The 15,750-nt window shown below is 41.2% G+C and overlaps 1 protein-coding gene across 5 annotated transcripts in view; it reads left to right on the top strand.

The window, feature by feature from the left end:
• The window catches only part of CRHR2 (corticotropin releasing hormone receptor 2), a 156,728-nt gene extending 143,580 nt beyond the window's left edge, over window positions 1-13,148 (top strand). For 4 of the 5 annotated variants that reach the window (XM_048062354.2, XM_048062352.2, XM_048062353.2 and 1 more), the window contains one exon: window positions 11,976-13,148. In XM_048062354.2, the coding sequence (XP_047918311.1) occupies window positions 11,976-12,116 (141 nt within the window). In that variant the 3' untranslated portion in view covers window positions 12,117-13,148. Of the gene's footprint in view, window positions 1-8,862; window positions 8,929-11,975 lie in introns of all 5 variants that reach the window. The other variant, XM_066991399.1, reaches the window with a different exon arrangement.
• Window positions 13,149-15,750: the final 2,602 nt, after the last annotated feature.

A 15,750-nucleotide genomic window follows, 5' to 3' on the forward strand; every position in this document is an offset into this window, starting at 1 on the left:
ATTAACTCAACTCTGAGGTGGTGTTAACAAGAAGCAACACTGCTTTCCCAGGTTAGGCACATGCTATTTTTATAAACAGCCAGCAGAGTGTCCTCGGCTCTCTTTATAACCTTCCTCCAATGAATTATGACCACTCCATTTGCCTCTTAATAAGTAGGTGAAGTCTTCCTCCAGAAGTACTGACTCCTTAACTGTGGGACAACAGTTACCTGAAAACCTTGCTACGTATCTGAGTTGTATTGTGATCACACTTTTTTTTTTTTTTTTTTAATGTGAGCCATTGTACTGCACAATATGATGAAGTTGAAGGAACCAGAAGAATCATATATCAACAGTCAGAACTTTGTATTAGCCCAGCACACTTCTATTTTGTGGACTTAAACTAAGGCCAGGTCATACCAGGCTTTCACTCTTCTGGCTGCTCTTTCATCTGTCCTGAAGTGGAAGAAATATCTCCTTCTTCACTACAGCAGTCTGAAGTTCTCCATCCATGGCCACGAACCCACTTCCCATTTAGTAGCTCACTATATAACTAGTTCAAGCCAGTCAATACAATCTCCTTCTCATCAGGTTAGTCTACACCTCTATTTGCTCACCTGAACAACTCTAGACATTACTGACAGTACGGACTAGCTCTCTGCTGATTCTGATTCTTGCCTAGACACTCAGCTCACATGTAGATACCTACAAACAGCTAAATTTGTGAGCTAAATCTTCCCTGCACTCATATGTTTACATAATGTATAACTTGTACTTGACTGACTAAACCATGGCAATTCCCTAAGTAATTCTTTGAGATACAAAATAAGACTAAGTCCCCCAGATATTGCAGCATTTTCTCTTTGAAAAGGGACTTTGGATTCATCTTATGGTATTGTGGGCATGTTTTTGAAGTATCATAAATGTTTTAAAGGGTAAAATTTCCTGCTCTGTTCTAGCTTCAACTCTGCAAAGCTGAGAAACAAGTAGAAAATTCAATGGATTTTCAGAGCCTTCTGAGTTTCTAATGATGTTGCCCGGAAAAAAAATGTATCTTATAGTAAACCATTGTAAAAGCTCTCCCTTGTGATACCGCCTATCCTCTCCAGATCTCCCCACACTCATAAAAGCATTCTAAAACAGCTTATGTTTCCCACATCACATTCCAAAGGCCACATCACACTGCAAAAGCTTTCAATAATGCTGTGCCTTGCCTCCTTGTGAAGTGAAAGACCTGTACTGGCTACATTGCCAGATGAAGGCGTATATGAGGGCCTTGGTTGTTAGCATAGCAAAAGTATTTTTCCTTATCATTAAATTCCATATCTAAGCAGTGAAAGCTATATTCATTTATTGCTCAGTTAGATGTGCAGTACATTAAGTGTTCCTCAAATATGTACTATGAAAAAGCCTGTATTTCTTAGTCCATGTGAACAGCATCGCATTGGAAAAGAAGTACCAAAATATTATTTGCATTCTCCTGACATTCTCCTAGCATTGTAAGTCAAATCCACAGCAGATTTAGCTCATTTAATAGTTAATTGCATCATCCAATAAGGTTGTAGTGTAACAAAGACTTTTTTTTTTGAGAAGTGAATCTGCATAAATGTCCATATGGAATAGTTATTGCAGAACTTCCATAAATTTCCTCTTCACAGAACAGCCTGAAATCTTTATAAATATCACTGAAGCCTTGATGAATTATCATCTCTTTAGTCAGCCTGGTATTCCTGTCTGTGTGATAGATGAGCTGATGATTTGCTGTCTCAGAAGTTTATAAATACATCAGGTTCTCCAGCTATGACAGACTTGGGTGCTTTAAATGCATGCAATAGTCTTTAGCAGGTTATTTAGCCCACACAGTGCCAGGCCTGCTCTTAATTATGACAAAAAAAAATAGAAAATTAATTAATTTAAAGTTTAAATAATGCTGTGATCTCAGCTGCATCTCCACCATTTCATATTTGTTACAAATGCCACTAGGTTCTTGTACACTCCTAGTGACTGTAGTAGAGCCAATGACTGTTGGCTGTAGAGCTCACACAGTATGGATCACAGATGACAGTTATCAAAGTTTCTGTTTTTTGTCAATTTTCTACCTGTTAAGTTTGGCAAAAGAAGCAGAAAAGAGTTTTTGCTGTGTAACATCTTGTAGCCTCCCTTTATTTAAACAAACGTGGACTTATGACTTAGAGCAGAAATTTGTTGCTTCTCTTCCTATGAGCAATTTTGCACCAGATCAGAGGAATTAAATTTCCCTCAATTCCACAACAAATTTCAGACAGATATAGCAGGAGCTTTGTTGGCTGCAGTGAGAATTAAGCTGATGGGCCAGGTGTTGAGAGAGTGTGTATCATTCAAGCTCCCTTTCCAGAGATATGACTCTTCAGATATTGAATAAAAATCTTTCCAAGCTGATACATTATACACAAGCTATTCCAGTGAACCAAGGGAGAAGAAGCAGTTTAGATACAGAATTGACAGTCTTAGGGTGGTTTTTTTTGCTTCTGAAAAGTTCTGAAGCTGTTGTGAAAAAACTGTGTGTGCCATGGATGGGCATGAGAGGCCACTGGCACTTGACTCATATTAAGCATCTGTAGAGACCTTATGGAAAAAAGTTGTCCTTGTTGGATGCATAGAACATCTACTAAACCTAGAGGGCAAAAATATGCAAATTTCATTTAATATGAAGCATCTCTGCACTTCCAAGAAAATTGAGATCAAGCTGTTTTGAGAATCCCAGATGTTATGAAAAATGAGAATGAAAAAAGATGCATGCATTTTTGTTACATAACACTTTAAAAGTATGAATGTCCGTTGGGGGGGGGGGGTTAGTGACTGCAAAAATCAAAATGCTCTTCAAAAATTTCTCCATCGATTCACAAATCACAAGATTGAATTTAATTTCACATAACATGGGATTAAAAAAATGAAAAGTTTAAGATGGAGTTCTCTTGAAACAAGAATAGATGTTGGCATGGAACTGTGCTAAACAGTATATACTTTCACAGAACTCCTATTGGACATTTTTTCCTGGAATCATAGAATTGTTTGGGCTAGAAGGGACCCTTAAAGATCATCCAGTGCCACCCCCTGCCATGGGCAGGGACCCCTCCCACCAGCGCTGTCCCCAGCCCCATCCAGCCCATCCAACACTGCCAGGGATGGGGCAGCCACAGCTCCTCTGGGCAGCCTGGGCCAGGGCCTCACCATGCTCTGAGTAAATAGTTTTATTTTTCACTAGAGACCACTAAAAAATCTTTAAGATATTTGAGTTGATGAAAATTATTCTACCTAGATCAGTTTGATTGTAACAACATAATAATCTATAAGCAGTGATATGCTTTCATGGTATTTCATCTTTATGTAAGTATGGATGACAGAATAGATTTATAAAAAAAGCTAAATCATCTCTTCAGCCTCTGTAGTGCAAGCTGATGAATTCCATCCAGTAACTGCACTTGATAGTATGTGTTTAATTAAAATGCTTGTCTTTCAAAAGGTTTCTTTGTGTGGGATTCATCTCACATGGTACATGATTTTTCTGACAATGATCTTGAGAAATGAATGTTGGAAGAAAACATTATCTATCAAGGTCACTGCCAGATCTGAAACTTAATAAAGGCTCAGTGAAGGTTATAGTCCTTAGGCATATGTAGAATATTTTTGAAATTCCTTTATTTGTGTGATATGAAATCTAGGATAAATATTCATTATAATTTCATTACCAAAAGAGACTCACTGTTATTAAGCCTAACAACTGATCAATGAAGATAGGGAAAAAGTGCACTTATTGCGTTTCATATTCAAAGTGTATCTTCCTGTATGGTTGTCTTAGCTGTGGTCTTATATCTACTGTTGGTTGGAGTCTGGAGGGGAGGAGGTCAGGTCTTTGATGCTGCATACCCCAGAAAAGGAAATAAAATATTTCTGGTCAGCCACTGGTGACCCTTCAGAGGAATGAGAACTTCACTGGTAGGCCTGGCTCCAGTCCTGTTACCTCAGCAAAGGCATGATGGAAACAAGAGGATAAAGGGGGAAAGGATCCCTGCCCCCAGAGAACACCTCTTCTTGTTCTTAGGTGCTTTATGTCATTTCCAATAGCCATCAGTGTTGACCCCTGAGAGAGTCCTGTGATCCTTGGGAGACTTAGCAACCCTAATAGGAGATAATAACATAGCTGTACAGTAACAGAGTGCTTGTGAATGAAGGTGATGATGTGTTAGAGTGACCCAAATTTATAAAGTGATACTGCTTGATGAATGGGAAAAGAGAGAAGTCACCTCTAGCAAGCAAGATGAAGGAAATAAGGGAAATCCTGATCAAACACAATGGAAAAAGAAAATCATACTGAGGGTATATCAGCAGTAGAAGAAGGGCTGAGAGGTGTTTTGAGATGTCTAACTTTGGATGTACTCAAAATGGCTGGATAATTCTAAAGTGTTGGACCAGAAACCTTCTGAGGTCCATTCTAAACTTAATTATTCTATAATTCATGAGTCTTATATCCATAATAAGGTGGTTGTCCTTCATCTCCACCCATGCCTGGGGGGATACATAACTAGCAAGGGTTGTGTGAAATTCTCTTGCAAAGAATGAATTCTCATCTCAAGCAAATTCTAGTATTATCTGGTCAATATCAACAATCAGCTATGAAATAACATTTAAGATAGATAGCAATTATCTGACTTTGAGGGAAACCACAACCAGAGAACAACAGAACAAGTTGCTTTGTTAGATGGCACTGTAAATTATTCTCGCAACTAGGTGCAAGACAAGGATAAATATGTTTAATTTTTTTTATATTGACCCTTTACCCAGGCACCATCTGTCTCTCAAAATCTATTAAGCTCAAAGTGGCTTACTTTGATCTGATCATCTTGGGAGGCTATTCATTATAATAGCCAGCTATGAATCATGACCTAAATGGTTAGTCATCCACCTGCCCATCAATCTAAGCAGACTTCACATTAATCATCCCGAACCCAAAGGACACGCATTAAGCGTTCCTCCAAATCACTGAATAAATATGAATATGGGGGTGGACTAGAGGGCTAAAGTTTAATTCCATCTACCACAATGATTGTTTTCTGAGCAAAGGGACCCAACAACATGGATGTGAGTACTATTGTTAAATGCCTCTGAGAATGACTGGTCAATACAAAGTCAAACCTTTCTGTTGGGACCACCAGGCCATGGTTCATTACAGGACTGCAGTCTCCTCCCACTACCCATCTTCTCACCTAGGTGTGTTCTGGTAGAAAGTCACCTTCACAGAAAATCAACCGTGACTCCAGTAGGTCTCTTCAGACTAGCATCCTATAAGAAAGAGAATGTCTAGGTATACTGAAGGATAAAAATGAGCCTGGGTGTCCTTCCACACCCCATTTTCCTTTTCACTACAGTGCTGCTGTTGTGGCAGTGACTCCAGAGCACTCCACAACAAAAGCACAAAGGCTTGGCTTGGGCTGATTGCACTTATGGCCTCCCCGTCAGGTGGATGGTTCTGCTTTTTACCAGTCCCTTTGTGGCCCAGAAAAAGGGAGCAGCATTTGTCTCCTGCACAAAATGTGCAACGAATCTTTACTAGTCAGAACTGTGATAGCTTCTCAAACAGTTATATACATTAACAAAATTGCACTGCTGTAATCTTAGAAATTAGGCTTCAGTGTCCCAGTCTGGCAGGTGCTGCAGAACTATCAGCCTGTTACTGCGATGTATCGAAATGCTGCCAAAAACTCTTGGAGGAAAAAAAAATAGAAAAAGAAAAAAAAAAAAAAAAAAAAAAGAAAGACAGAGTTGCAAACCAGTTAAGCCAGGTAATTTGGAGGGAGAAAAAGAAACTTAATAGTGGTACATAAAATAGCAATGTGATGAAAAGGTCCACCTGAGCTTCATTGTTAGAAGATTACAGGATTTATTACCATGTTTCCTTCGAGCTTTGCAGATTTATTAATTTTTTTTTTGGACTACATCCACTCCCTACCCTACTAGGATTAAATACTGGTGATGGCATCTTTATAGAGACATTTGGCTCCTTTCTTTGTCTGATGGTAAGGTGGCCATCTCTGGTCCAGGTTTGGCTCTACTGGGAATCTTGAAAAGCCATACCAATAGGGTACGGTGTGACATAGGTATAGTTGTTTGGTTATTTAACACAATAAAAAAAACTCACTCCTGTCTCTGTGAGAGCATTAGTGTTCCTCGTCAGCAGATCAAGTCTGGCATTCCAGCGGGGTCTGCCCTTAGGCCATTCTGTTTCTTTGCTTCCATTCAGGATTACACTTACTTAATCTTTACAAGGATCTGGGCTTGGCCCATAGGCTTTTCCACAGCATTTACTGTTAATGCCTTTTAGATTAAACACCCTTCTCCCTTGAGGAACACTTTACCCCTCTGGAAAACTTTCAAGGTATTGTGTAAAGCATCGCCTTACTTTAAATTCTTATACATAACAGGTGGAATTTATTCCCCTAACATTGGTCATCTAATACATACACATTTGCAGGTAAGCTGATCACTCTCAACTCCCTTTACAGGCTGTGATTCACCCAAATGAGAGTAGAATTCATCTGACCTATTTCAGTTGTCTCTTTTGGATGAACTGTTGCCAGCATCTTTTGGCCATTCCTGGCTATGTCTCTGCTGGATACAGGCAGAGGCCAGGGCTTCAGAAGCTTCCTGGAAGCAAATTCCACCACAGGATCAGACCCAATGAGACAGATTGGTGCCCTGAAATTTAAAGTCTGCATAGCCAGTTCTCTCTTGCTGGTCTGGGTATTGTTTGAAAGTCCCTCTTCCCCATCCGTAGCTTACAATAAAATTGAATAAAACTTCATCAACCTTTCCACAATTTGTGCCACCATTTGCAACCAAAGATGTTTAAAGTCCAGGGTGATTCTCCAGTGACCTCCAACTGCAGCACCAGGATCTGAAGCAGGGCACAAAGATGCCTAAGTACACGTGGAACTTGATGAATTCATCACTGAAACCCATTTTCGCAGAGCAAAACCTGGTCTGTTTAAAAACAGACTGGGCCCATTGAAAACTTTATGAACTACTTTTATTCCATTTGCTTATAGATCAGGTTTTCTGGGAGTAAAAAGGTACATATGAACAAGACAAGAACATCATTAAGGTTATATTGTCATTAAGGTTATATAATTGTTAAGGTTATATAGTCACAGACTGCTGAGCACCGTGACTCTTCAGTAATCAGAGTCCCTGTTGTCCCTCTGCCCCTTATTTTTTAATGTTTGCGTGTGTGGTATATCCTCTGGGGACAGAGTATGGAGGGGTCCCAGAAGTCTTCCTTTCAGCTTCCATTGCCATGACGGCTCCTTTAATCCTATTCTTATTATCAGAGCCTTCCTTTTTACCTATGTGACTACTATTATATTTCAGTATTGCGTCAAGAAGCCCCAAGTGAATGGACCTTTTTGTTCTAAGCACTGTGTAAATGGTTCAAGCTATCTTTCTGTCTGCTAATAAGACATGACATTTCTTCCAAAAATTTATTTTAATGTCACTGGAGGCTCCTTCCTCAGCTCATTTCTAATTGATGGCTGCAAGAAATTAGCCAGCAGCTAGTGTATAGCACAAATAATAGCAATATGAAGTTGCTGTCCATTTTGTCAAAAGCAAACCCTCTTTGCATCTTTTCATTCTTTTTCTGCAAGAAATTAGCCAGCAGCTAGTGTATAGCACAAATAATAGCAATATGAAGTTAATGTCCATTTTATCAAAAGCAAACCCTCTTTGCGTCTTTTCATCCTTCTCTCCATCCCTTCCATTCTTTTTGTTGTTCTTCTGATGGGAGGTTTTTCAATAATTTTTCAGATCAGATGTGAATTTTTGTGATTTCCAGATGTGATGCCAAAGGTTGAGAACTCCTCAGTTAGGTGATCCAGTTGGGAAAGACAAACTCTCACCCACTGAGATCTGTCTGTCCCACCAGCTGAATTCTTCCTCTTGACTGCTGAGAACAGTGCCCACAGTCTGTAGGCACAAATATGTTGGTAAATCTGATTTGACCACACATTCGGGAACTGTGATTATGATTAAATCTAATTTGATCACACATTCAGGAACTGTGATTTGCACAGGAGGCAAAATGCAAAGAGAGGAAAAGGGTAACTTTGAGGGAGTAACTATGTGAATGAAAAAGACAGACCAAGGGTCACTGCAGAGAACCGAGCTGTATGCTCGGCAGCATGGAGAAACTTCACGTCATGTCAAGCAACTGAAGTTACACAGGGATGAAGCTTGTAATTTGTATTTACAAGGCTGCTTGATAAGCTTTAACTGCTGATGATAGTGTGTACGCTTCTTTGAGTTATTACTGGCAAATGCTATTAATTTCAGGTCATAGAGGTGCTAATGCTGACTCTAAGACATGGTACTGCCTCTACAAATGCTTAACAAACAGGCGTAGTTGCTCTGATGATTAACAACTGGTTTGAAGTTGCTATTTTGCTTTTTCTGTTCTTCTTCATCCCCTGTGTAATAGCTTTTTTTTTTTTTAACATATTATTTTAGCAATCACAGCCATTTTTCTTTTTTTCTTTTCTGACCTGAAGTTAAGCCAGCATTTTGTCTCTGAGTTCAGTTGTAAGAGATAAATTTGAGCTTAACCTTTCCTGCTTGTGCTTTGGTCACATCCTAATTGCAGTGAATTATTTTCTCATTAAAAAAAAAAAATGCTTTGCACTTATCCTTGTAAGTGCAGAGTCTATTTTCATGTGCCTAGACCATTAGGAATGGATCCAGCTGTACAAGATGACAGCACTTTCGTTACTACTTTTTACACAAAGCTGGTAAGCAAACCATGTCATAAAAGCCATTCAGACAACTGCTTGTTTAGACTCACGTCTTTATCTCCAGGTGTCTCTTTTTGACTTGATTGGTTTGAAGCTCAAATGATAAATCTAATCTGGCTTCTCTGTCTGAGTAAGTATCTGTTCACACAAGTTGCTCAGAAACTTTATTTTTGCATCAGAGATGAAAAAAATCACCTCTATGAAGGACTTAAGTGGGTCATGGGCTCTCTGTGCAAGGGCAAATTCCACTCCAGCAGAATGGGGAAAAAACTTTATTAACAAAATCTCAATATTTGGTGACATGCGGGGAGAAATGAGCATTCAAGAGGCAATGTCCCTCTGCAGAGCAGGTCCCATGTTCTTCATGGAACAATTTCAAGATACTTGTTATCCTCTGACACTTTACATCTTATTGCATCTGGCTTAGGTGCCCAACATTTAGTGAAGCTAGTTTTGCACTCAATGGAGCAAGTTGTACTTAATTTAATTCCACATATCTAAACCACCTCCTTTGGGGGAACATCTCTTTCTCCAGTAACTACACTGAAAGCATAAATAATTGGCCAAGACTAAGTACCAAGCCTTCAGATGATATGCATCCAACCTTGCATGTACAAGACACCTGCATTTGCTCTTGGGTGTATGTTATATGCTCCCTTAAATCCTGAAGCAGAAGGAAGTATCCCTTTGCCACTCCAGGTAGAACCATGGTAGGTTTGCAACTAGTGACAGCTGGGGAAGCACAGCACCATGATGTGTATTCCTTCCACTGTTCCTCATATTTTAACTACATGTTCAGTGAGCCAGTGAGGGCTGTTGGACGAGACAAGTTAAAGTGAGAAGTACAGGTGGCTTCTACTTTAGTAGCATAGAGCTGAGTCAGCCCATCCTGCCTCTGGCTGTCTCATATAAAGATCTCATTTAACTCACTTTGTAGGCTGACCAACCCCTACTTTAAAACTAGTGGGGGTGTTTGTACCTACTACTTCATAATGAGAGGGTCTTCCAGAAATCCTCTGAAGTGTTTAGCCACATTGTTCTCATTCTGAGCTCAAATTCCTTTGTGATGATAGTGCTCCTCCTGGCAGTGCTGTTTTTCAACTTAAATCCTTCTTTCTCTTTGGTGTTCACTCTTTCCCTTCTCCATGCAAGTGGTTCCCTTATAGACTTTATTTTTCTAGGGTCTGTCCCACCCCTATTAACTGTGAACCACGTTAGTTTATATTTAATTACATCATCAATTCAGAATCAAAAGAACGCAACCTGCTGTGGCTCTCTCCTCACCTTGCTATAAACACCTGCAACACAATTGTCTGAAGTGTTAGAGCAAGCAACACAGACTACACAGAACCAAGAAAGTAACCAAAGAAAGGGATCTTTAGGTCTGTTTTGCCCAGTCTGCACCTTCCAGAAGGACTCTGGTAGAAAAGCCACGTTTCTAACTTCAAGATTCCCCTGCCAAGGCACCAAAGATGGCAATTGCAAAACTGTTTTCCAAGTTGTTCCTTGCAAACTTAAAATGGGGTGTGCTTCATTGGCAACTCCGGTGATGATAGGGCTCAGAGTTTCTAAGCAGTGCTGCACACTATGGGTCTAAGTCTGAAGGCCCACCAAGAAACGGGAGGATGGCAATCATCTGAGACATGGAGTGCAGATCCCCCCTTCCCATGCCGTGCTTATAGACCACTGTATGTTTTAACCGTCATTCCTGTTCATCTAAGACACCTCGTGCTGACAGTGTGGGGTTTGGGTTGGAAATACTACTTCTGCTTGAGCTCATCAACTCGTTCAAGCATACACTATAGACAGCATGTTGGAGCTGGTCTGAGGTGGGGCTGGCGAGTGTTGCGTTCCTCGTGTTTTGAGTAGACTTCACACTGCACCTGAAGACAGAGTATAAGCTTTAGAAGAAATGGAGAAAAGCAGTGGCTGTACAGCTTTGGACAATTTGTTTCAATACTATCCTCCCTGTAGACCCAATAATGATTATAGGTACACCCAGCATGGCTTTGATCTACCTCATCCAGGTGCTCAGAGCTGAGAAGCTCTGTCAGCAAGGGTTTGCAAGGCTATGCAAGTCCATGCCAGGCCTCGTATGGTTGCCATGGTAGTTGAGCCATGTTGAGGTCTACTCTATGGCAACATCGCTGCTATTAATACCCAAGCTTTAGCCTGACAGTGGTAAAAAGGGGATTAGAGCACTCCTTAAATTTTGAGGGATACAATGAAGATAAGTACTTTAAAGATTGGAAAACATTCAGGGTAATATATCAATACTGTCTAAATTTAGCTAAATTTATAATCCAAACATCTAAACAGAGCTGGTTGTCTAGACTCACTTTATAACTAATGAAAAGAAACAAGCATTTTTCATTTATCTTAGTATATGATCTATTTTGGACATCTGTTTTAGGAGGAGATGCATTATACATTTTGACCATACTAACTTGGTCAGGAAGAGAGCTGTGGGTCAGCAGATGAGGTTTAATGTCTACATTATATTATTTATAACCCCATCTTCTCAACAAATGTGTCTTTGGGAAAGGAGGCCCTGGCTTGATATAGAGGTTGGATTGATACAAAAATATTCTGTCTTCAAAGTTGACTGGATTTCAGGTGGACAGCAGAACATCAGCATCCTTTCCAAATGTCATGTCTGTGATTACCCATCCAAGAAGCTGGGCCCAGATTCATCTCACCTAAATTTGAAGACTTACCTAGCTGCCTAGGTTAGGGGTCTGAATTGCTCTTAAGTCTCTACAGTAAGCGGAGATCAAAGAAATAAGCAGAAACTGGTGTAAATACTTCATTTCAGGTTCTGACTTTGAGTTTTGTCTTCTGGTGATTTGTCAGGAAGTGGTTGCAGTCGATGTTAGGAGCATCTCTAACCTTCGCTCCAATTATGTTTTCAGCTAGGATCCCTATCACCTGTCATTTGAAATGCTCTGGGGTATTTAAGACATCAGATATAAGACAGGAGATGTGTGAAACACGTCTTTTCCCAGAGTGCAGAAAATATCAAGTGAACTAGATGCACAAATGTAGGAAGCTGAATCAAGCCCTGTATTTCAATTGCTCACCAGCTATCATAATTTTTCTCAGTGCTACCTAGTGTCCCTTTACTGAGGACACCTGCATATTCTAAGTGGTCATGTCCTTTCCTTTTTCTCTTACCAGGTCCGCTCTGCTGCCAGGAAAAGATGGCACCGCTGGCAAGACCATCACTCGCTCCGAGTACGTGTGGCACGTGCCATGTCTATCCCCACATCTCCAACACGAATCAGCTTCCATAGCATCAAACAGACCGCAGCTGTGTGATACGCCCTGCACATATATGCACCACCTGGTGGCCTTCAGGGTTCTTCTTTCTTCACTCTCCCCAAACCCTTTTCTTCAGACTTTCTTCCTTAATTCTGCACTGCGCTTTTTCGCAATGAGGTGCCCATCACATTTTTGTGGACTCTCATCTCCCACGTTCATAATGCTGCTTTAAGACAACCAGGCAAAAGCCTCTTGGAGTCGGTGGTGGGAAAGCAGATTCAAAGAAGAAAGAGGTTCAACTGACTGCACCTTGTGGAAGTTCACAACATGAAGCCTAAAACAGCACAGTGGCAGGAACAATCAATTTTTTCTCTTTACTTTTTTCCCTTCTGTATTGTGGTGAACAAAGACTATTTTCAACATGCTGCCCATCTCACCCTGTATATTGGTTCCCACTGATTTCAACAGTTTGGTGTGTAGATAGCCCGTCTCTTTCTTGGTCCTTTGTAAAAAAAATTCTTCTCCACAGAACTGTCATTTGAGAACATGTGGCAGCAAGAAAAAGAGCATCTGAGAAGTGGTGTGAAGAATCTGAATTTATCTACCTTCCCCATTTCACCCTTTGATAGACTGGTAGTTGGCCGGGGCGTCACTGGACAGTTTAACACAGGGCAGTTTGCCTTGCGAGAACCATGCCCTGTTCATACACAGAGTTTTGAAAGGACAGCAAGGTCTCTAGATAGCTCTATAAAGTATCCTTAATCCTCTCGCCCCCATGCTTTCGACACAATGTAAGTAGCCCTTGAAAAGTCTTTGTTTGATTTCAGCTAAGAGCACTGGGGTGGGGAAGGACAACAGAACATGTTTTCTGGGTTTAAAAAATATAAAAGGGAAGCACTGTAAAAAAAAAAAAAATCAATAATGAGAAGAGAATGTTTGTGTCATGAAGATAGTGCTATATGCTGCACAAAGATTATCTATTCAGCATTTTGAACTAGAGCAGTTGTATCTACTAGGCTTTTTATGTGATGTTCAAAAATACTGTATATTTTCAATAATAAACACTACTCTGGGTTGGTTTCAATAAAACCAAGCATCATTTTCTTTATTCTGGAAAGGAAGAGGAACCCTGACTACCAGTAGACTTGAGAGTGTTCTTACATCTACGACCAAAGAAAGAAATCCTGTATGATAATAAGCCAGGAAGAACAACTTCAGGATAACATCTGAGGACATTTATACGATGAACTGTTGTCCCCTTTCCCAGCACATGGTGTTACTCTACACCCATGTCCCCCTGTACTCCCCCTCACTCTGCTTCTTTGCCATAGCAGAAGGAAAAAAGCAAGTTGTGTAGTATATTCCCCAACATTTATATCTCACCAGTGCTGGAGTGATTTGTATTTTCCACTTTTGCATGCTTGTTCTGAGTTTTCTTCACAAGTATTAGAGGACTCTTGAGAGCAATCTGGATCTGAATCCCCAGATCCTGGTACTGTTTAAATTGGTCTCTGTGGTTTCCAGGACTACACAAGTCTGGAAAACCTCTTGGGAGGCACTGATGTTAACTCAAGCCTTTTGGAGGCATCTTGTCATAACAGCTCCATCACATTTAACTTTGAGCTGATTGGCAATTCATAGCAAATTTAAATTAACAAGTTAGAATTGCATCACTATTCCCCATCCTAAATCTCATCTGGATTCATGTTCCTCAATGAGATGACTGAGAGAGGAGGGAGATTTGAGGTTCTGTCTCGCAGGCCTACCATCTCTGCCGGAGAGGAGGATCAGGGACGAGTCTTCACGTAGCTCTCTGTGTGGTGTGCCAACTATCGTGATAGATCACAGTGCAGCAGAGACACGTAGGACTGGAAGTGTGCCTGTCCATGTCACTTATCGCTGTCAATGCCCTGATTTCTGCAAAGCGATGCAAACTAACTTCATGGTAGCTGGGAAATGGAAGTGTCTGATGCGAGACAGCTGTCAGTGCTTTTAAACATAGCATGCATCACGATGGCAGTGCGTGGCCTCCTGCTATGTCACTTGACAAAGCTCATCCTGGCTGGGGGTTTCCTATCTGAGACTTGATCCAAAGCTCCTCACATTATTCAGTGAGCTCAAGCACTTCTGCCTGCCTCATGGCTGCCCAGTGGACAGCCTATGAATGGTCTGTAGTCTGCCTGAGCATTTGGTGGGCACCAGCCCCTCTGGTAGGCAATGAGGAATGGAGTCTGTGTGTCCTGGAGCTCATGTTCTGGTTCTGCCAGAGCCACAGCCTGAGGGGCTCAATCTGTGGGCTCTATGTTTTCAAGGGGGTCACCTTCAGTCTTCTCTGGAGACAAGTTTCAAGTCTCTGGAGTGACTCTTGCTGATATTAACTGACCTGATGTCAGGCCCACATTTTCATGCTCCATATTCCCTTTGGTTCCCGATATAAAGGCAATTCCTATCTTTGTCTTTCTCTCCTCCACATCAAGAACTAGGCAGACCATAGGGCAATTGAGATCTCCTGATGAAAGCTGCCATAGAAACAGGGAGTGGAAAGTAGTCTCCATGGATATAGCACTTTGAAGCCTGGCTCTCTTTCCCCCAGCCTATCAACTGATCGATATCATTTCATTGCTGCCTTCAGTTCACCTGTCTGTCTGTATCCTTCATTTGCTTTTATTAGCTGCAATAAGAACTCAACACCACAAATATGATTCATCCCACTCAGGTGAAGAGCTAAGACAGCGCAATACAGCAGCACAGTGATGCTTTCACTGGGCAGGCTTCTTGTACCAATTTATGATTCAGCATAGCCCGTGTGATAGCTGTGAAAGAATGTGGACAGGAGAAATCAAAAATCAGCAAATCGATCCAGGATCCTGCAGATCAGTCTTTATTAGTTACAGAGTGTAAGCAGACCCAGTTAGCCAAGGAGAGTCCATGCTGCCTTTCTCTTCCAGCACTTAGTGATGCAAAGTGTGCTGAAGCCATTAAGATTTGCACCACCTAAAGAAACAGGACTACAAGGGTCTCTCTGCTTTCTCTACTGCTAGGCACGGTTCAAAAAGAAAAATACGGCAGTCTTTATTTCATTTGTGCCAACAATTAGAAGATAAAAATTACCTTTTCTGACTCTGCAAGTTCTCACCTACTAAAGCTGGGAAGTACAAGTCCCCAGTTCTCTTTATGGGTAGCAATGCCGATATTCTTGTCTCAGCTGTACTGTACAGTCTAAAGGGCTGTGAAGGAGTTTCATGCTGCCTTGTGAAAGTGACAATGATTTGCTGATTAGTCAGGATACCTGGGAGCAGAGCAACTGGGATCACTCACAGCTAGCCTGGACAGCAAAGGGAAATCCCTTGGCTCCTTGGCTCACCTGAAGGTGAGGACCAGCAGGCTGGAAAAGCACCAAGGGATCTTTGTGGACAAGGAGGAAAGCAGGCCAAGCATGTGCCCTGGCAGAAAGGCAGCTAACAGCAGCTGTCTACAGGGAAGTAAGTGATCGGTCCCCAATATTTTGCACTTATTGGGCTGCATCTAGATACTGTGCCCGGTCTTCCCCCCAACCCCATCCAGTACAAGAAGATGCTGAAAAACTAGAGAAAGGTCAGCCAAGATGCTGAGGTCTGGAACTAGCCATGTACAGAAATCTTAGAGGAGCTGGGCTGGTTCATCCTTAGGAGGAGGAAGCCTTGAGGGGCTC

The sequence above is a fragment of the Anser cygnoides genome, chromosome 2, assembly GCF_040182565.1.
Source record: "Anser cygnoides isolate HZ-2024a breed goose chromosome 2, Taihu_goose_T2T_genome, whole genome shotgun sequence".
Classification (NCBI taxonomy): domain Eukaryota; kingdom Metazoa; phylum Chordata; class Aves; order Anseriformes; family Anatidae; genus Anser; species Anser cygnoides.